Source organism: Marmota marmota, unplaced genomic scaffold, assembly GCF_001458135.2.
Source record: "Marmota marmota marmota unplaced genomic scaffold, marMar, whole genome shotgun sequence".
Classification (NCBI taxonomy): Eukaryota; Metazoa; Chordata; class Mammalia; order Rodentia; family Sciuridae; genus Marmota; species Marmota marmota.
Genome location: NW_025999900.1, coordinates 66,087,254 through 66,107,364, shown reverse-complemented (window position 1 = coordinate 66,107,364; position 20,111 = coordinate 66,087,254). Strand labels below are relative to the sequence as shown.

The 20,111-nt window shown below is 45.1% G+C and overlaps 1 protein-coding gene across 2 annotated transcripts; it reads left to right on the top strand.

The window, feature by feature from the left end:
* Positions 1–113: 113 nt before the first annotated feature.
* Hsp90aa1 (heat shock protein 90 alpha family class A member 1) lies at positions 114–10,719 on the top strand. Of its 2 annotated transcripts, none has more exons than XM_048799351.1 (10): positions 114–315; positions 404–770; positions 1,291–1,424; positions 1,711–2,031; positions 2,228–2,393; positions 2,557–2,747; positions 2,840–2,987; positions 3,320–3,588; positions 3,878–4,241; positions 10,703–10,719. In XM_048799351.1, coding segments are annotated over exons 1-10 (2,124 nt in total). In that variant the 5' UTR covers positions 114–153; the 3' UTR covers positions 10,705–10,719. The 2 variants fall into 2 exon arrangements, with proteins under 2 accessions (XP_048655308.1, XP_015351290.1); XM_015495804.2 differs by lacking the exon at positions 10,703–10,719 and adding an exon at positions 4,338–4,565 and having other exon boundaries at positions 122–315; positions 3,878–4,211.
* The last annotated feature ends 9,392 nt before the right edge of the window (positions 10,720–20,111 follow it).

The window sequence follows — 20,111 nt, the reverse complement described above, 5'->3', positions numbered from 1 at the left end:
GGGGCGGGGGCGGGCTCCGGCGCCCTGCGGCCGCAATGAGGTCATCCTTTGTCGGCCGTCCCCACGCCCGGGCCGGGCCGGGCCGCGCTGTCCGCAGAAAACCATGGGCCCGGGCCGCGGTGCACCGGGGCTCAGCGCGCGCGGTCCTTGTAGATGCCGGAGGAGACACAGACACAAGACCAGCCCATGGAGGAGGAGGAGGTGGAGACCTTCGCCTTCCAGGCGGAGATTGCCCAGTTGATGTCGCTGATCATCAACACTTTCTACTCGAACAAAGAGATCTTCCTGCGGGAGCTGATCTCCAACTCGTCGGACGTAAGTGCCCCGGGAGCCTGGCGCCGGGCGTGGTTGGGCTAGGGCCTCCCCGGGCGCTGCGCGTGACTCCTGAGTGTCTCTCTTCCAGGCCCTGGACAAAATCAGATACGAAAGCCTGACGGATCCCAGTAAGCTAGACTCCGGGAAGGAGCTGCATATTAACCTCATTCCAAACAAACAAGACCGAACCCTCACGATCGTGGATACTGGAATCGGAATGACCAAGGCCGACCTGATCAATAACCTTGGTACTATCGCCAAGTCTGGGACCAAAGCGTTCATGGAGGCTTTGCAGGCTGGCGCAGACATCTCCATGATTGGCCAGTTCGGTGTCGGTTTTTATTCTGCGTATTTGGTTGCCGAGAAAGTGACTGTGATCACCAAGCACAACGATGATGAGCAGTATGCCTGGGAGTCCTCGGCTGGGGGCTCCTTCACCGTCAGGACTGATACAGGTGGGCACGGGGTAGAAAAGTTGCTTCTGTCAGTCACGTGGGGCAGAGTACTGCCAACGCTGGACATCCAAAAATGCTGTGAAATGTGTAAAACTAAGTTCGTTTACCTAACATCTTGGGCAAGAGCTTAAAACTGCTCTTGGGAACCTTTGTAGTGGTTAGGAAACCTTACCTCAGGCTTGATCAGAAGGCTGTTTGGTGTGGCACAGCTAGATAGGTAATGTTCATTTGGCCATGGAAATATAGATTGGCTGGGGTTGTGGCTCAGTTGGTAGAATGCTTGCCTAGCACGTGAGGCACTGGGTTCTATTCTCAGCACCACATAAGGAAAATAAAACTGTTGTGTTCATTTACTATAAAACTTTTTTTAAAAGTATGAATTCAGGGACTGCGGTTGTAGCTCAGTGATAGAGGGCTTGCCTAGCACGTGTGAGGCCCTGGGTTTGATCCTCAAAACCACATATGAAATTGAAAATAATGCTAAAAGTTAAATTCTGTGCACTCTCACTTTCTTTTTCAGGAGAACCAATGGGTCGTGGGACAAAGGTCATCCTGCATTTGAAAGAAGACCAAACTGAGTACTTGGAGGAAAGAAGAATAAAGGAGATTGTGAAGAAACATTCCCAATTTATTGGGTATCCCATTACTCTTTTTGTAAGTGTCCATGGCAATGCAAAGTAATCTATATGGAAATAAGAGACTGAATTCAGTCCTTAGTGCCTATATGTTTGAAGTACCCAAACTTTGTAAAAAGTTTGCTGACTAGTCTGAAGCTAAGTCCCTAGGGCTGGTCAGGAGGTGCATCAGATATTGAGAGTAGCTTTGTGGCTGTTTAATGCCTCAGTTTGGCCAATGTAGGCTTTTTAGTAGAAGCAAACCATGCTTTCAATCTATCCTTGAGTTCTGCAGTGCATAGGTGATGTGATTTCTGTCTCTGAAGGTGGAGAAGGAACGTGATAAAGAAGTCAGTGATGATGAGGCTGAAGAAAAAGAAGATAAAGAGGAGGAAAAAGAAAAAGAAGAAAAAGAGCCTGACGACAAACCTGAAATTGAGGATGTTGGTTCTGATGAAGAGGAAGAAGAAAAGAAGGATGGTGACAAGAAGAAGAAGAAGAAAATTAAGGAGAAGTACATCGATCATGAAGAACTCAACAAAACAAAGCCCATTTGGACCAGAAATCCTGATGATATCACTAATGAAGAGTACGGAGAGTTTTATAAGAGCTTGACCAATGATTGGGAAGATCACTTGGCAGTGAAGGTGAGTGGATGACTTAGGGCATCAATGCCAGTGTGCCTCCAGGTTTTCCGTTGAATTTTGAGGGTTGTCTTCACCCCCTCAGCTCCAAACACTGTTAAGTTTATCAAAGTGCAAGTGTGAATCTGATGGGTAGCCCCTGTGGAAGTTGGCTGGTACTGGCCTGGTCCTTTACATTGCGCTTAATTTTTTGTTACAGCATTTTTCAGTTGAAGGACAGTTGGAATTCAGAGCCCTTCTTTTTGTCCCAAGACGTGCTCCTTTTGACCTCTTTGAAAACAGAAAGAAAAAGAACAACATTAAGTTGTACGTACGCAGAGTTTTCATCATGGATAACTGTGAGGAGTTAATCCCTGAATATCTGAGTAAGTAAGAAATGGAAGAATGATCACTGTCACTTGAGGGTTAGGGTGGCAGAGCACTAAACTGTCACATGACATGCAAAGGACCCTGTCTCTGTCTCTGTATTTAACACCAGTGTTGTCTGTCAAATGAGTCCCTTGGGTCTTTCTATTTTCCATTCATTAGATTTCATTAGAGGAGTGGTGGATTCTGAGGATCTTCCTCTAAACATTTCCCGTGAAATGCTGCAACAGAGCAAAATTTTGAAAGTCATTAGAAAGAATTTGGTCAAGAAATGCTTAGAACTCTTCACTGAACTGGCAGAAGATAAAGAGAACTACAAAAAATTCTATGAGCAGTTCTCTAAAAATATAAAGGTAAACACATTGGCTGCTTATTAGCAGTTTTCTAACTATAATTTTAAATTATTTTTAAAAATACAGAAAACTAAGATCAATACTTTTTTCAGCTTGGAATACATGAAGACTCTCAAAATCGAAAGAAGCTTTCAGAGCTGTTACGATACTATACCTCTGCTTCTGGGGATGAGATGGTTTCTCTCAAGGACTATTGCACCAGAATGAAGGAAAACCAGAAACACATCTACTACATCACAGGTAACAGTAAATGTTACAATCCATTGCTTAGTTCTTGTGGCTTCGTACCACAAGACCATGGGTGGGTTGATTCTTTAAGTGGCTCTATACGTTGGGTGTAATTTTATTGCTTTAGGCAAGATATTTAACATGAGGGACTGGGATTGTGGCTCAGCGATAGAGTGCTCACCTTGCATATGTAAGACCACATAAAATAAATGAAATAAAGGTAGAACCCAGATAATAATCAGTGTGGCTAGATCATGCTTGTTAATTATCTGAATTCTTTTAAAATCAAAATTGGTGAAGCCACTTTCTTAAAGGTCTAAAATGGTAATTTTACAATACCTCAGGTGAGACCAAGGACCAGGTAGCTAACTCTGCCTTTGTGGAGCGTCTTCGGAAGCATGGTTTGGAAGTGATCTACATGATTGAGCCCATCGATGAGTACTGTGTCCAACAGCTGAAGGAATTTGAGGGGAAGACTTTAGTGTCTGTCACCAAAGAGGGCTTGGAGCTTCCAGAAGATGAAGAAGAGAAGAAGAAACAGGAAGAGAAAAAGACAAAGTTTGAAAACCTCTGCAAGATCATGAAGGACATCTTGGAGAAAAAGGTTGAAAAGGTATGTGAGTACTCAAGTTTCTATCTCCCTTTGTAATTATTAACCTAAGGTGTTTTGTTTAGTCATGCCAACCCCTGTGAGTTTTTTAATTTGGCAAAAAAAAAAAAACTTGAAAAACTAGCCTGTGTAATTTATGGCTCTTTTGCAGATAATTACCATTTTTGATCCATTCATTGGTACTAAACCAGTTACTTGGATTTTATTCATTTTTCCCAAGGAAAGCTAAAGGAAGAGGTTAAAATAATTTTTCTAGGCCTACTTAACACTTCAGGCCTTGATTTACATACAGGTGGTTGTGTCAAACCGATTGGTGACCTCTCCATGCTGTATCGTCACAAGCACATACGGCTGGACAGCAAACATGGAAAGAATCATGAAAGCTCAAGCTCTCAGAGACAACTCTACAATGGGCTACATGGCAGCAAAGAAACACCTGGAGATAAATCCTGACCACTCCATTATTGAGACCTTGAGGCAAAAGGCAGAGGCTGACAAGAATGATAAGTCTGTGAAAGATCTGGTCATCTTGCTGTACGAAACTGCTCTCCTGTCTTCTGGCTTCAGTTTGGAAGATCCCCAGACCCATGCTAACAGGATCTACAGGATGATCAAACTTGGTCTAGGTAAGCCGTCATCTGCAGGAAGAAACGTGTGTTTGTAGGGACATAGTCTTCTAATAGAATGTTTATTGTAATTGGTAAGCCCACTGCTTGAAGAACTCTAACGTGGTGGCTTGGTTTCCGAAACAGGTATTGATGAGGATGATCCCACTGCTGACGACACCAGTGCTGCTGTAACAGAAGAGATGCCACCCCTGGAAGGAGATGATGACACATCACGCATGGAAGAAGTAGACTAAGTTTCTGAAGAAGTACTCATGTGTGTCCCCCACTTCACCTTCATTCCTGATACCTTTTCAAGGATTTTTTTGTTCTTTGTTTTTGTTAACATTTATTAAAATGTGTATGGCATGATGATATCTACTTAAAGGGGAGATAAGATTTCTTTGTACTTTTAAGTGATATACTGTGATACTTTAGGCACTAAAGCAGAGCTAGTAATGCTTTTTCTAGTCTCACATTGGCTTATTTTAACAGGTTGAGATGTTTGTTCTAAGACATGTAACCTAACATTGTAGTCTAAAGTGTTCCACTACCAAGTTGTATCCCTTAGTAGACCAGACCGAATCTTTTGTCCCTGAAGTGTTTCAAGATAGACCTTGATGTTTAAAAGAAAGATATTTGTTAAAATGGCTTGAGTTTCATCTCATTAGGATCCCCCGTAGTTACCCACTGTGCATGTACTAGTCCTCTAGAACCAAGTATGTGAAACAGACAACTGGCTGGGAGGAACTCTACAGGGCTTGTTTTCCAAAGAAAAGTATTTCAAGAGACAAAGCTTAAACCTCCCTTGGGTGTGTTACAAAGCTGTTCAAAAAGTAACTCAGTGTGAATGGAAATATGTAGTGCCCAAGTCAACATTCTGCTTTAAACAGTAATAAATGCAGATGAGTTAAGAACAGTGTGTCTTATTTTGGAGCAAAAGGAGGGGAGTGAGTTTTAATGGTTGGACTGCATTGGCCCCCAGTAGTTGAAAGTGCCTGGACCCAGTGAAGGTGAATAATTAATGCTGGCTACTCTTTGATATGGAGCTATACCTCCCAAGGTGCATGTGGGTAGCTGGCAGGTGAAGGGCATGTTTCAGTAAACATGGGATCAGAAAACTGTTCCCTGTAATTTTGTTTTTCCACCCGCACCCAGTCTTCTCACACAGGCAAAGCTCCACAGCTGGGCTGCATTTCCAGCATTACATTTTTTTTAATAGATCCCCTTAGTTTTGTGAGTTTCTATGTTTTGGGTTACTGGGGATTAAACCCAGGGGGCACTTAACCACTTAGCTACATCCCCAGCTCTTTTTGCCTCAGCCTCCCTATCCACTGGGATTACAAGCATGTGCCTCCAAGCCCAGCTACCCTTAACTTTTTCAGTTGTAGATGGACACAATACCTGTAGTATTTTATGTAGTGCTGGGGATAGAACCCAGTACCTTGTGTGTGTTAGGCAAGCACTTTACAACTGAGCCACAACCTCACTCCCCTTACTATTTTTATATCCAAACTTGGGCGGGGAGGCAGCAGTACTGGGGATTGAACTCAACCACTAAGCCATATCCCCAGCCCATACTGCTGTTATCAGTCCTAGCCTCTCCCCCATCCAAACTTTTTTAAAAAATATGGTTCTGGGTCTTGCCAGCATGGAACTTGGTGATCCTCCTGCCCTCTACCTGTGTATCCTGGATTATAATCATGTGCTGCTGCACCTGCTCTGTGTGTGTGTGTGAGTGAAACACCTTATACTCTTAAATATAGCCTCTTAATTCCTTGACCTTGTGTCTTAAGTTTTCACAAAGTCTACTTAGAGCCATCTGTGTTAGCTTTTCATCTTTGTGACCAAAATACCTTATGAGCAATTCAAATATTTTGGTTTATGAGTTCAAAGATTCAGATGATGGTAACTCCAAGGCAGAAATATCCTGAAGACATGGCAGCAGAAAGCTACTGAGCTCAAGGCTGAGAGGAAGGGGCTGGGCTGAGGCAGATCCCAGTGATTTCCTTCCTCCAGAGAAGAAGTACTCCATGCACCCACCATGTGTCCACTGAGGTCTGAGCCTTCCAGGTAACTTTCCAGAAGCCCCACCTCTCAACACAGGAGGCTTGGGGTGGGGGGGGGTTCTTTCCAGATTGAGAGCACAGTGCAGTCCCACCTTTCTCAATAGTGAAGGTTGTCATGGACAACTGAGCAAAGTGGAGCTGAGCTGGGGAATGGGGTCCCAGGAGAGGGAGAAAGTCCCTAAATTGCTCCTAGAAAGAGTCATTTGTACCAAGTGGCTCATAGAATTGGGATCTGAATCCAAAAAGGAATGGGTGGGACTTTCTAATGCCTAGTTTAGCAGTGATTGAGACTGAGATACACACAAAGGAGACTTGGTCTGTATTCCCCTACTGCCTAGGTACCAGGCACTCGGTATGTGGTAATCACATTTAGCCCTTCAAATCCCCTGAGAAAGAGGAATTGAAACCTTAGTATTTGAATCCTACTTTAACTTAAAGCCAGTTCTGCTATTTTGTTGCTTGCAGAAAGCTGTTATCCCAGTGAGATTTACAGTGTTAAACTAGGAACCGGATAGTAAAGGGGTTGCAAGTGTTGGGCACAATGGCACATGCCTGTAATACCAGCTACATGGGAGGCTGAGGCAGGAGGATTGCAAATCTGAGGCCAGCCTGGGCAATCTTAGTGAAGGCCCTGTCTCAAAAATAAGAAAGTCTAGGGATACAGCTGAAAGTAATGGAAAGTAATGGATTCAATCCCCAGTACTGAAAGGAAAAAAAAGTAAAAAATGTATATTTTACTAAACACACACACAAAATAGAGGAAATTGTTTTATGAACCAGCATGTACCCATTGCCCCAAATATTGTTATAGTATTTATTTGAATTTATCTATTTATTTAAATTTATTTATTGTAGTGCTGGGGATCAAACCCAGGGCTTTGTGCTGGCTAGATAGGAATTCTTCCACTGAACTATCCCCCAGCCCTTGAATTTGTTGTTTTTGTTGTTGTTTGGTTGGTTTTTGAGATGGGGTTTTACTGTGCTATTCGAGATGGTCTTGAATTCCTGGGCTCACATGATCTTCTTGCTTCAGTCTCCTGAATGCTGGCATTACTGGTCTGTGCCACAGCACCTGGCTGAATCTGGAGTCTTTTCATTGGTGCTGGGGATCGAACCCAGAGCCTCACATGTGCTAGGCAAGCGCTGTACCACTGAGCTACACCAAGCCTTTCAAGGAGATTTTTTTTCAGTCCTGAGGCTTAGACCAGGACCTCGCACATGCTGAGAACATGCTACACAGTGAGCTTTGTTCCCAACCCCTGAATTTGGATGTTTTTTTGTTTTGTTTTTGTTACCCAGGGGTGCTCTACCACTGAGCTGCATCCCCAGTCCTTTTTAAAAGTTTTTATTGAGTCAGAGCCAGGGCCTTGCTAAATTGCCCAGACTGGCCTGAAATTTGGGTTTCCCTGATCTCAGCACCCCACCCAGTAGCTAGGAATGAACACCATACTCAGTTAGATGGGGGATTCAAAGCAAAACCCAGGCTCTTCACACTCCAAAGCTCCTCTGCCTGAGATAGGGATGGTCTTTGTGTATGTGTGTGTGTGTGGGGGGGGTAAATATTTGTAACAAAATTTATCATTTTGACCATTTAAAGTACAAACTAAGTGCTATTAACTACCCTCACAGAATTTTTCAAACTATCACATCACTATTTCTTTTTTTTTTTTTTAAAGATAGAGTGAGAGAGGGAGGGAGAGAGAGAGAGAGAGAATTTTTAATATTTATTTTTTAGTTCTCGGCGGACACAACATCTTTGTATGTGGTGCTGAGGATCGAACCCGGGCCGCACGCATGCCAGGCGAGCGCGCTACCGCTTGAGCCACATCCCCAGCCCACTATTTCTTTTTTTAATCTTTTTAATATTTACTTTTTTAGTTTTAGGTGGACACAATATTCTTATTTTTATCTAGTGCTGAGAATTGAACGCAGTGCCTCATGAATGCTAGGCGAGTGCGCTACCACTTGAGCCACATCCCCAGCCCCACTATTTCTCTTTTTAAACTAAAATTACTTTTTAGATCAGAATTTATTATATGCTATTGCACTTACATAGTGAAATACAAAATTATATAGAGAACATTCTGCTGACATTTTATTATGTATTGAGTTTATATAGCAGGGGAAATAAAAGGTTTAAAACTTACAAAAGCTTATTCATGTTTTAAGCACTTTTTCCTTTGTCTTTTTCCCTTCTAAATTGTGTATTTTTGAGAATTTTTTTTATTAGAGCTTTATAGTTATTCGTAGCAGTTGGTTCATCCCTCACATTCATACATGTGTGGAATTCAATTTCAGTTTCTGATCCCCCCTCGCATCACTATTCCAGAACAGTTTCATGGCCCTACACCACACTGTACTCACCAAGCAATAACTCGCCTAGAATGGCCTTCACACCACTGCACTGCCCTCCTTCCAGCATCCTGCCCCTGTTTATGTGCCACTACAGAGAAAATCTTCTCCCACCAGGCCTCGCACATTCCAAGCAAGTGTGCTCCGCCCTCAGACATCCTCTCTCTCGTTATCTTCACATAAGTGTAATGAGAGGGTTGTTCATTTCAGGTCTGCCCACCTCTCTGCTGCCTATCAGCCCAGGAAGGAGGGTGAGAGTCGGCTTTGTTCACTACAGCGTGGTGCACTTGGCAGGCACCAGGTTCATATTTATGGATGGAAGAATAGCTGGTATGTACAACTGATATTTTTTCCTTTCTTCTGAGGATGGCAATTGTTTAAATGATTTTGTGTCATTTAGGATGCCTTTGTTCCCTCTCTTGGCCTTCAGGATCTGCTCAAACCTTTGAAAGTGTGATTGCAGATTCTTCTTCCATGGGAAGAACATTCCAGGAAGCCGCACTTGTAGTGAGTCACGGTGTATTAATAGCACCACCAAAATCCGAACAAAGATGCCATTATGTTATTGCAGAACCCACGAGCTGAGCTGATTGTCTGCCAAGTTTATTTGTCAGCTGGGAGCATCCATCATCCTGTGGAAACACTTGAAGTCTTCCACACTCCACTGGTAAAAGTTCTAGAGCCGGAAATGTGGTCCAAAAAGGAACACTTTTTTTTTTTTTTAACTCCAGATGAAAAACAAAAAGTAAATCAAAACAAAAAATTGTTTTAAGTCAGTTACCCACTTTTTAAATAGTTGAATGGACAGAACCAATAAAACCTTTTCCAGGTGATGTAAAAGTTATATTAAACCAGGTGCAATGGCACACGCCTGTAATCCCAGTGGCCCAGGAGGCTGAGGCAGGAGGATTGTCTCTGCTACTTTGATTCAAAGCCAGCCTCAGCAACTTCGAGGTGCTAAGCAATTCAGTGAGACCCTGTCTCTAAATAAAACACAAAATAGGTCTGGGATGTGGCTCAGTGGCTGAGTGCCCCTGAGTTCAATCCCTGGTACCAAAAAATAAATAAGTAAAAAATAAAAAAGTTACATTAGCTTGCACTTCGTTTTTTTTTTTTGTTTGTTTGTTTGTTTTGTTTTGTTTTTGTGGTGCTGGGGATTAAACCCAGGGCCTTGTGCATGCAAGGCAAGCACTCCACCAACTGAGCTATATCCTGCACTTCCTTTTTCAGTCCACCAATTAATACAACCTCCAAGAGGTCTCTGAGTCCATGGCTTTTGCTGTCTCAATCTCCTTCCTCAACATGAGTAGTTGTCCAACCTCACTGGGGTTGGGAAAGGGAAAGTGAATGTGGGGCCCTCCCTTCTAATGGGAGGAACTTACACTGTCAGAACCAGTGCAGGCTCATGTCCCAGGCAGGTGTGAATCCATGCAACTACAGGGAAGGCCACTTTGGCACAGGTAATGATATTGAGGAACTTAGCCTGAATTACCTTCTGACATGAACTAGAGAAAGTCTTGCCTGCTTGAACTTAGAAGTGTATAGGACTGTTCTCTGCAATGTTGTAGTATGGGAAATTTGAAAATACTATCTCTAAACAGGACAATATCCTGATAATTCCAGGAGATAGAGGAACACACTGGGGGACACTGTGGGAAAGCAGCCAGACAAGTTCAGAGCATCTGCTGGATGTTTGGCTTCATTTGTTGTACAAACAGGGGCCATTAAAACAACAACTGGGGGCTGGGGTTGTGGCTCAGTGGTAGAGCACTTGCCCTGCATGTGTGATCCTCAGCACCACATAAAAATGAATGAATAGATGGGGCTGGGGATGTGGCTTAAACGGTAGCTCGCTCGCCTGGCATGCATGCGGCCCGGGTTCGATCCTCAGCACCACATACAAAACAAAGATGTTGTGTCCGCCAAAAACTAAAAAAAAATAAATAAATATTTAAAAAAAAGAAGAATGAATAGAATAAAGGTATTGTATCCAACTAAAAAAAATTAAAATAAATAATAAAGATATTGTACCAACCGCAACTAAAAAAAAAAAAATTAACAACAACTGTCCTAGAATAAAAGAAATGTAAGAGGGAAGGAAGTGTAGCCAGGGTAGAGCTCATGCCTACCAGGCTCAAGGCCCTGGGTTCAATCCCCACCCACCACCACCACCACAACAACAACACAGACATGGATTGAAGGGATACGCAAGCAGCTGCAGCCTCGAGGTGTGTTGGCACAGTGGTATAGTGAGGAGTGGGCTGGGATGTGGGGCCTGCTTGTCCCCACCTGGCCCTAGCTGCAGCAGGTACTACAGTGCTCCCACCTGGAGACCCAAGTCCTCCACGGGCCTGTCATTCCCTCAGTAGTCTACTCTTTTCTTTCTTTTTATTCTTTCTTTTTTTGTAGTACTAGAAATTGAACCCAGGATCTCATGCATAGGCAAGAGCTCTACCCCTGAGCTACATCCTCAGCCTCTTTTTTTGGGGGGACGGGGTTTACCGGGGACTGAACTCAGGGGCACTCATCTAATGAGCCACATCCCTAGCGCTTTTTTGTATTTTATTTAGAAACAGTATCTCTCTTTGTTGCTTGGCTCCTTGTAGTTGCTGAGGCTGACTTTGAACTTGTAATCCTCCTGCCTCAGCCTCCCAAGCCACTGGGATCATAGGCGTGCATCACTGCGCCAAACGCGAGCGCTCTCTCTTTCTGTCTCTCTCTCTCTGACAGGGTCGCTCTAAATTGCCCACTTGGCCTCAAATTTATCATCCTCCTGCTTCAGCCCCCAAGTTGCAGGGAATACAGGTGTGCGCCACTGCACCTGCCTTAGTATTCTCTTCATTTCCCTAGTTCTTTATTTGAGCTCTACATAGTCTTGATTTTTACTTTGGCCACTTTCTATTTTATGAACTTCAAAGTATACCATAGGAGGTGAGCACGGTGGCGCACTCCTGTAATCCCAGAGGCTCAGGAGGCTGAGACAAAACTAGCCTCAGCAATGGTGAAGCGCTAAGCAACTCAGTGAGACCCGTCTCTAAATAAAATATAAAATAGGGCTGGGGATGTGGCCTAGTGGTCTAGTGCCCCTGAATTCAATCCCTGGTACAAAAAAACAAAACAAAAAACAACCCTAAAAAGGGCTGGGGATGGGGCTCCGTTGTAGACAGCCCCTAGGTTCAATCCTACTACCAAAAAAATAGAAAATGTATTTTTTAAGGATATTTTTTTTTAGTTGTAGTTGGACACAATACCTTTATTTTATTTATTTACTTACTTATTTATTTACTTTTGGTGCTGGGGATGGAACCCAGGGCCTCATGCATGCAAGGGAAGCGCTCTACCACTGAGCCACAGCCCAGCCCTAAATATTTTTTTAAAGGGCTGGGGATGTGGCTCAGTGGTTAAGCTCCCTGGGTTCAACCCCTGGTACCCCCCAAAAGAAAGAAAGAGGCAGAGACTTGGGTGAAGGGAGCATTTCCAGCAGGAGGAAGCACTGTGGGAGGGGGAGAGGAGGAGGGGAGCCTTGGTGGCTGCAGCTGTGGGCCAGGGGACTCGACTGGTAGCCCTGAACTGGAGGGGAGGGGGCGCCCCGGGGCCAAGTAAAGGGTTTGCAGCGGCTGGAGCATCGGGGCTCCCTGAGTTGAAGTTCCTACCAAGGCCTCTCTGGCCCCTGTGGAGTGCTGAACCTTGCTGTGGCTCTGGAACCCAGCCAGGGTGGCACAGGGCAGGCAGGGCTCTGTCCACTGCTGCAGAGCAGGTCAGACAGCAGAACAGCGGGGCTGGGGGACTGCAGCCCTGTGCGGGTGCCTCCCTGGGGTGTGTGCTGTGGATGGGGACTGGCACACAGGTTGCCATGGAGATCTCTGTGACATCACACAGGCCTGGGCTGCAGGACACCTGCCTCCCTTCTTGACTCATGGGTGATCACTCTGGGAACAAAATGGACATCCCATCCAGAAGGTAAGTCTGTAGTGACCCTCCCGTGCCCTCCCCAATAGGGCCCTTGAAACTTGGCCTCAGCTGCTTGAAGGAATCCCATTACAGGAACCAAGTCTTTGCTACCTAAGTCTGAACTTTTGGGCTATTTTTCTGGGAAAAGAGAAAGTATGTCCCATCCTGGGCTCTTGACAGATGGTGAGAAGGTGTGAAGCCGGGTTGTCTGCTGGAGCTCCTGGTGGGAGGGGCAGGCCTGGGGAGAGGGTGTCCTCCAGGGCGAGAAGAGGCAGCCAGGCAGGAAGGCTACATGGAGCTCCCTGTCCTGTGGGAGTGAGGATGGGACCCATGGGTGGGGGTACCCGTCTCCCTGGCAATGAAGATGCCACCTCACAGATGCAGGCCCGCAGCTGGGAAGGCCTGGTGTGAGGTGGGGGCGACGGGGGGCTCCCTCCGCTTTCCAGGCATGGAGAGCGAGGGTGTGGGAAGGGGCAGGGGCCCCAGGGTGGTAATATCTTTTGCCCTAGCAGCAAGTGGTCCCAGTGGGAGGCTGGACACATGCCTCCCCTCCCCTTTAAGTTCACAGAAAAGTTCTAGGACAGATGGGAATTAACCTGGGGCATTAATTAGCATCTCCATGAAAAGCTACACAGAAGTTTTTCAAAATAAAATATAATTTTCACCTGAAGTAGTTTCCTCTTGAGTCGCCGGGATTACAGGTGTGCCACCATGCCTAAGTTTCCCCCCCCTCCCCCCGGCCCCACTGGGAATTCAACCAATTCCATAGCTCTTTTATTTTTTATTTTGAGACAAGGTCTCACTAAGTTGCTGAGGCTGGCCTCAAACTTGGGATCCCCCTGTGTCAGCCTCCCTAGTCACTGGGATTACAGGAGCATGCCACCATGCCCAGTTAGGACTGGTGGTATTCTTGTAAAAACAACAACAAAAATTTTTTTAAATTTAAAACAACAAAACATAAAAAAGAACAAGAATAAAGCCTGATCTTAGTTTTGAATATGGGTGGAGAAAATTCTGCAACCAGAGACACAGCAGACCATTTCAATCCTGCTTATGAATGAACACGCCCAACTCCCCTCTGCACTTGAATCAAGTTAGTCCTAGGAAACTGTTGTGGAGAAGGAGTTTAAGAAATCTTTTTTTTTTTTCCCCCTTAGATGAATACAACACCTTTATTTTCTTTATTTTGCGTGGTGCTGAGGATCAAACCCAGTGCTAGGCAAGCGCTCTACCACTGAGCCACAGTCCCAGCTCAAATTTAAGAAATCTTTCAGAGCACATTTTATTGCAAGGAAAAAAATGTCTGCCTTGAACTAGAACTGTGGATGAACTGTTGAACATGTCAAGTGAGAACAGCTGAGCTACCTCCCCAAGTGAGCAGTACTTTCCCTTGTATTTATTTTTCGGATCAGATGCAGTAGTCAGCAGACAGGGCCCGCTGGACCTCCCTCTTAACGTTCAAAAATCGGAGAGGGAGCTGGCTCAGATAAGAAGCCACAGCAGTTACCAGCCCTGTGCTTTCCTCCTGCCCTAGGGCACTGGCCAAACACCAAACTTCTCTTTTTTTTCAGTGCTGGGCATTTCACCCAGGGCCGCCTCCATGCTAGGTAAGCATTCTACCACAGAGCTACACCTGCAGCCCATTTTACAATTACAAACGCATTAATTGTGCCCATCCATGGGTTTCAGCATAATGTTTCCCACATGCCATGCAGCATGCTCTGACCCAGGCCACACGCCTTTCCCATCCCCACTTCCCCCAAGTAGCAGAGGGGAGAATATGCATACTTGGGTCTGACATTTGAGTTAACACAATGTCCTTTAGCTTTTGCTGCAAATGACAGAGCAAATGATTAATGATCCTTTGTGCATATATACTACATTTTCTTCTTTTACCCAGGGTTGGGAATGGAACCCAGGGCCTCCAGCATGCTAGACGAATGCTCTACCACTGAGCCACACCACCAGCTCTTATGCCACATTTTTAAAAAATCCATTTATCTGTCCATGGGCACCTAGGCGGATTCTGTATCTTTGCTACTGTGAATAGTGCCACAATAAACTTGGGTGAGTAGGTATATCTTTGGTATGCTGACTTCATTTTCTTTGGATATGAGCCCAGGAATGGGATAGCTAGCTCATATGGCAGATCAATTTTTAGGTTATTTGAGCAACCCCTATACTTCTCTCTGCAATAGCTTTACTAATTTGCATTCCTTCCAGCAGTAGATGAGTTACTTTTTAGCCAGATGTAATGGTGTACACCTGTAATCCCAGCTACTCGGGAAGCTGAGGCAGGTGGATCAAATTTTGAAGCCAGTTGGGTAACATAGGAAACCCTTGCCTTAAAAATAAAATTTAAAAGGATTAGGGGTGCCAGGAGCAGTGGTGCACATCTGTAATCCCACTGGCTTGGGAGGCTGAGGCAGGAGGATCACAAGTTCAAAGACAGCCTCAGCAACTTTGCAAGGCTCTGAGCAACTTAGCAATAAACCCGTCTCAAAATAAAATATACAAGAATGGCTAGAGATGTGGCTTAGTGGTTAAGAACCCCTGGTTCAATCCCCAGTACCTACAAAAAAATTCCCTTTTCTTTCATATCATATTTTTTTTAATATTTATTTTTTTAGTATTTGGCAGACACAACATCTTTGTTTGTATGTGGTGCTGAGGATTGAACCCGGGCCGCACGCATGCCAGGCGAGCGTGCTACCGCTTGAGCCACATCCCCAGCCCCTCATATCATATTTTGATAACAGTCATTCTAACTGCCATGAGATGCTGTAGTGTAAGTTGTTTTTTGCAGTTCCCTGTTAATTAATTATATTGAGCATTTTTTTCTTATATTATTGGCCATTTATATTCTTTTGTGAAGTGTCTGTTCAGGTCATTGACTTTTCTTTTTTATTAAATAATTTTTTTTAAAAATTATTTTAGAGCTGGGGACAGAGCTCAGTTGGTAGAGTGCTTGCCTCGTGCACAAGGCCCTGGGTTCAATCCCCAGCGCTACACACAAAAAATAAATCAAGGAATAAATAAAAATTCTCTGTTGTAGATGGACGTAATATCTTTATTTATTTATTTTTTTCTTAGTATTGGGAATTGAACCCAGAAACTCTTAACCACTGAGCCACATCCCCAGCCCTTCTATGTTTTATTTAGAAACAGGGTCTCAGTGAGTTTCTGAGGCTGGCTTTGAACTCGTGATCCTCCTGCCTCAGCCTCCTGAGTTGCTGGGATTAGATGCATGAGCCCCTGTGTCCAGCTGTTTTTTTCTCATTTATTTTTATGTGGTGCTGAGGATGGGGCCCAGGTCTCACTCATGCTAAGCAAGTGCTCTACCAGGAGCCCCAGCCCCAGCCCCAGCCCTTTTCACTTTTTATTTTCAGACAGGGTCTCACTCACTAAGTTGCCCAGACTGCCTGGAGCTTCTCGTGCTTCTGCCTCAGGCTTCTGAGCTACTGGGATGCCAGGCGTAGCCACCAGAGGCTCCAGGCTGTCCCTGCACTTGGTGTAGACACTTCTTAGCTTGATGTCATCCCACTTGTCAATTCTGGCTTTTGTGGCCTGTGCTTTGGGTCCTATCCAGAAAATGATGACCCATGTTAGTATCTTGAGGAGTTTCCTTTATGTAGCTTCAGCGTTTCAGGCCTTAACGTTTAGGTCTTTGGTCTACTTTGAGAGGATGTTTGTATGGGGTGAGAGTCCAGGGCCAGGCTCGGGTCTTCTTGTGGGGATCTCCCAGTTCCCAGCAGCCATTATGCAAAAGGCCGTCCTCCCCAGTGTAGTGTGGCAGGCACCTTTGTAAGAGTCCTTTGGGTGGAGGGGCGGGTTTATTTCTGGATCTTCATTCTGTTCGGTGCCCTGGGGTCCACTGTTATGTCAACACCCTGCTGTTTGGGTGGTTACGGCTCTGCAGGAGGTCTTGAAATCAGGTGCTGTGAGGCCTCCATCTTGATCAATCTTTTTGCTCAAGATTGATTTGGCTACTTGGGGTCTTTTGTGCTTCTGTATGAATTTTAGAATTGCTTTTTCTAGTTCTGTAAAGATCGCCATTGGGCTGGACTTAATGGCTTATGCCTGAAATCCCAGCCACTCCGAAGACAGAGGCAGGAGTATTATAAATTCAACGCCTGCCTGGGCAATTTAGGGAGACTCTGTCTCAAAATAAAAAATAAAAAAGGCTGGGGATGTAGCTCAGTGGTTAAGTGCCCCTGGGTTCAATGCCTGGGAATAAGGAGGAGGAGAAGGAGGAGAAAGAGAAGGAGGTTGTCATTGGTATTTTTTAAAAGTATTTTTTAGTTGTCAATGGATTATTTATTAACTTATATGCAGTGCTGAGGATGGGACCCAGGGCCTCACCCATGCCAGGCAAGGGCTCCACTACTGAGCCACAACTTCCCTGTCATTTGCATTTTAATGGGAACTGTGTTGAATCTGTAGGTTGCTCTGAGTAGCATGGACTTTAACAATATTTACTCTTCCAACCCATGAACATGGAGGTCTCTGTCTTTAGTGCCTTCTTCACTTCCTTTGTTGTGATGCTGGGGCTCAAACCCAGTGCAGGTGAGTGCTCCATCGCTGAGCTAGGTCCCCAGCCCCATCCCCAGCCCTCTTTTTATTTTTTAGTACCAGGGATTAAACTCAGGGGCACCGACCACTGAGCCACATCCCCAGCCCTTTTTTGTATTTTATTTGGAGACAGGATCTCACTGAGTTGCTGAATGCCTCGCTTTTTGCTAAGGCTGGCTTTGGACTTGTGATCCTCCTGTCTCAGCTTCCCAAGCTGTGTGACCCACCACACCTGGCTCTCTTTTTTATTTTATTTTGAGACAAGGCATACTAAGTTTCTAAAGCTGTCTTCGAACTTGTACTCCTCCTGCCTCAGCCTCCTGAGCTGCCAGGGATTACAGGTGCTGCCACATGCCGTAGCTTTGCAGTGTCCTTCAAGCAGTGTTTTGTGGGATTTTACGATCATAGTGATCTTGATCTTTCACTTCCTTGGTGAAGATTATTTCTAGGGGGGCTGGGGATGTGGCTCAAGCAGCAGAGCGCTTGCCTGTCATGCGTGCGGCCCGGGTTCGATCCTCAGCACCGCATACAAAGATGTTGTGTCCGCCGAGAACTAAAAAAATAAATAAATATTAAAAAAAAAAAAAAAAAAAAGATTATTTCTAGGTTTTTGTTTTGTTTTTTGTTTTGGTAGCTATTGTGAATGGAATTGCTTTCATGAGTTCTTTCTCTGCAAATTTGTTATTGGTGTATAGAAAGGCAGCTGAGTTTCATATTGATTTTGTGTCACTTGCTACTTTACTAAATTTGTCATTACTTCTGATTGTCCTTCAGGTGGAGTCTTTAGGTTTTTCTGTATCCAGAATCAGATAATCTGAATACAGGGATAATTTGACTTGCTTCCTACTGGTATGTTTTTTCTTTCTTTTTCCTCATTACTCTGGGTAACACTTCTAGAGCCAGGTTGGACAAGAGCAGGGTGGTGGACACTCTTGTCTTGTTCTATGTCTTAGAGGAACTGCTTTTAGCTTTTCCCACTCGGTGTGGTGGTGGCTCTGGGTTTGTGATATGTGGCCTTTATTATGTGGAGGTGAAATCCTACTGTTTCTGGTTTGTTAAAGATTTTGTCATGAAGGGATGCTGAATTTCATCAAATGCTTTTTCTGCACCTGTTGCCAAGTGAGATTTTATTTATTTATTTATTTATTTTTGATACTAGGGATTGAACCCAGGAGCGCTTAACCACTAAGCCTCATCCCCAGTCCTTTTTATATTTCATTTAGACACAGGGTCTTGCTGAGTTGCTTAGGGCCTGGCTAAGTTGCTGAGGCTAGTTTTGAACTTGAGATATCCTCCTGCCTCAGCCTCAGGAGCCACTGGGATTACAGGCACGCCCCACCCACCGTACAGGGCAAGTGAGAACTTTTAAAACCTGTTTTCTTGAGGCGGAAATGCAGCAAGGAGTTAGTTCAGCACTGGTCTGAACCGGACAGCCTAGAGGTCAACCCGAGGTTGACCCACAGTTCACCTCAGGAGTCAATTTAGAGGTAACCTGTTCTGAGTCCTGAAGCCCCCACGTGCCACCTCCCAGGGTCTGGGATCCTGGGGGGCGTGGGGAAAAGGCAGTCCATGAGCCTTTTCTCTTCCTGTAGGTCTCGAGAGTAGGTTGGCTAAGCCTCTCTGTCAGAGAACCATTTCACACCTGCCTGGGCCCCTTTCCTGGCCACTGCTCTCTCCCTATCATCTCAGAAGGCTCCTTGCCCTTCACCCACCTCCCCTGGGTCACTCCAGGACCCTGGGCAGGAGCTCAGAAGGCTCTGGGCTGGAGGCTGGCTTGCCCTCCAGGTGCTTCTACCCGGGCAGCCACAGCCACTGTGGATCAGGTGACCAGATCTAATGGTTGCCCTGCTCCGTTCAGGGAGGTGGCTGTCCATCCCTGGGGCTGTGGGCTCCTAGGAGACAGTCCCAGCTACCCCCTCCTCCCTCTGCTCCCCTTGTTGACAGATGTCTTAATTTTTTGGAAAAGGGTTATTATTTTATGAGCTATTATCCAGTGTTCTACTGAGGCATTAAAACACTTTGTTAAGGGGCTGGGGCTGGGGCTCGGGGGTAGAGTGCTTGCCTGGCATGTGCAAGGCCCTGGGTTTGGTCCTCAGCACCACATAAAAAATAAATAAAAACAAAGGTATTGTGTCCATCTGCAACTAAAAAATAAATATTAAAATATTTTTTAAAAAGCTACTTTAGGAGGGCTGGGGATATAGCTCAGTTGTCAGAGTTCTTATCTTGCATGTACAAGGCCCTGGGTTCAGTCCTTAGTACCACCAAAAAAAAAAAAAAAAAGCTTCTTTAGGAAAACCTGCCAAGTATTCGACTTGCTGCCAATGTCAGCTTCCACAATGCCTTTTTAAAGAAATGTTTTTATTAGTTGTTTATGGATCTTCATTTATTTATGTGTGGTGCTGAGGATGGAACCCAGGGCCTCACACATGCTAGGTGAGCACCCTACCACTGAGCCACAGCCCAGCCCCCCAACAATGACTTTTGCTCTGTGGGTGTGGGATCCGCAGCAAAGACCCCATCTCGTGTCCCATTCATGTTCTCTCCTCTTGTTTAAAAGCCACAGCCATGTGATGCTGGGAACTTCTAGGGACCAGGAAGGGATGGACGGGTAAGGGCAGAAGCCAGGACTAGCCCTCAGGGTTGGTTTGCTACTCTTAATGTTTCCCTTTCAAAACCCGAGTCTGGGCTGGAATGTGCCCAGTGGGGCAGCATTTGCCTGGCACATCCAAGGCCCTGGATTGATCCCTAGCACTGGAAAAAAATAAATAAATCCAGGTGTTGCTGGGTGCAGTGGCACACCCTCAGGAGGCTGAGGCAAGAGGATTGTGTTCAAAGCCAGCCTCAGCAACTGTCTCTAAATAAATTATAAAAAAGGACTGTGGATGTGGCTCCGTGGTCAAGCAGCCCAGGTTCAGTTCCCAGTACACACACACACACACACACACACACACACGTGATTCTCTCAGATTGCTGG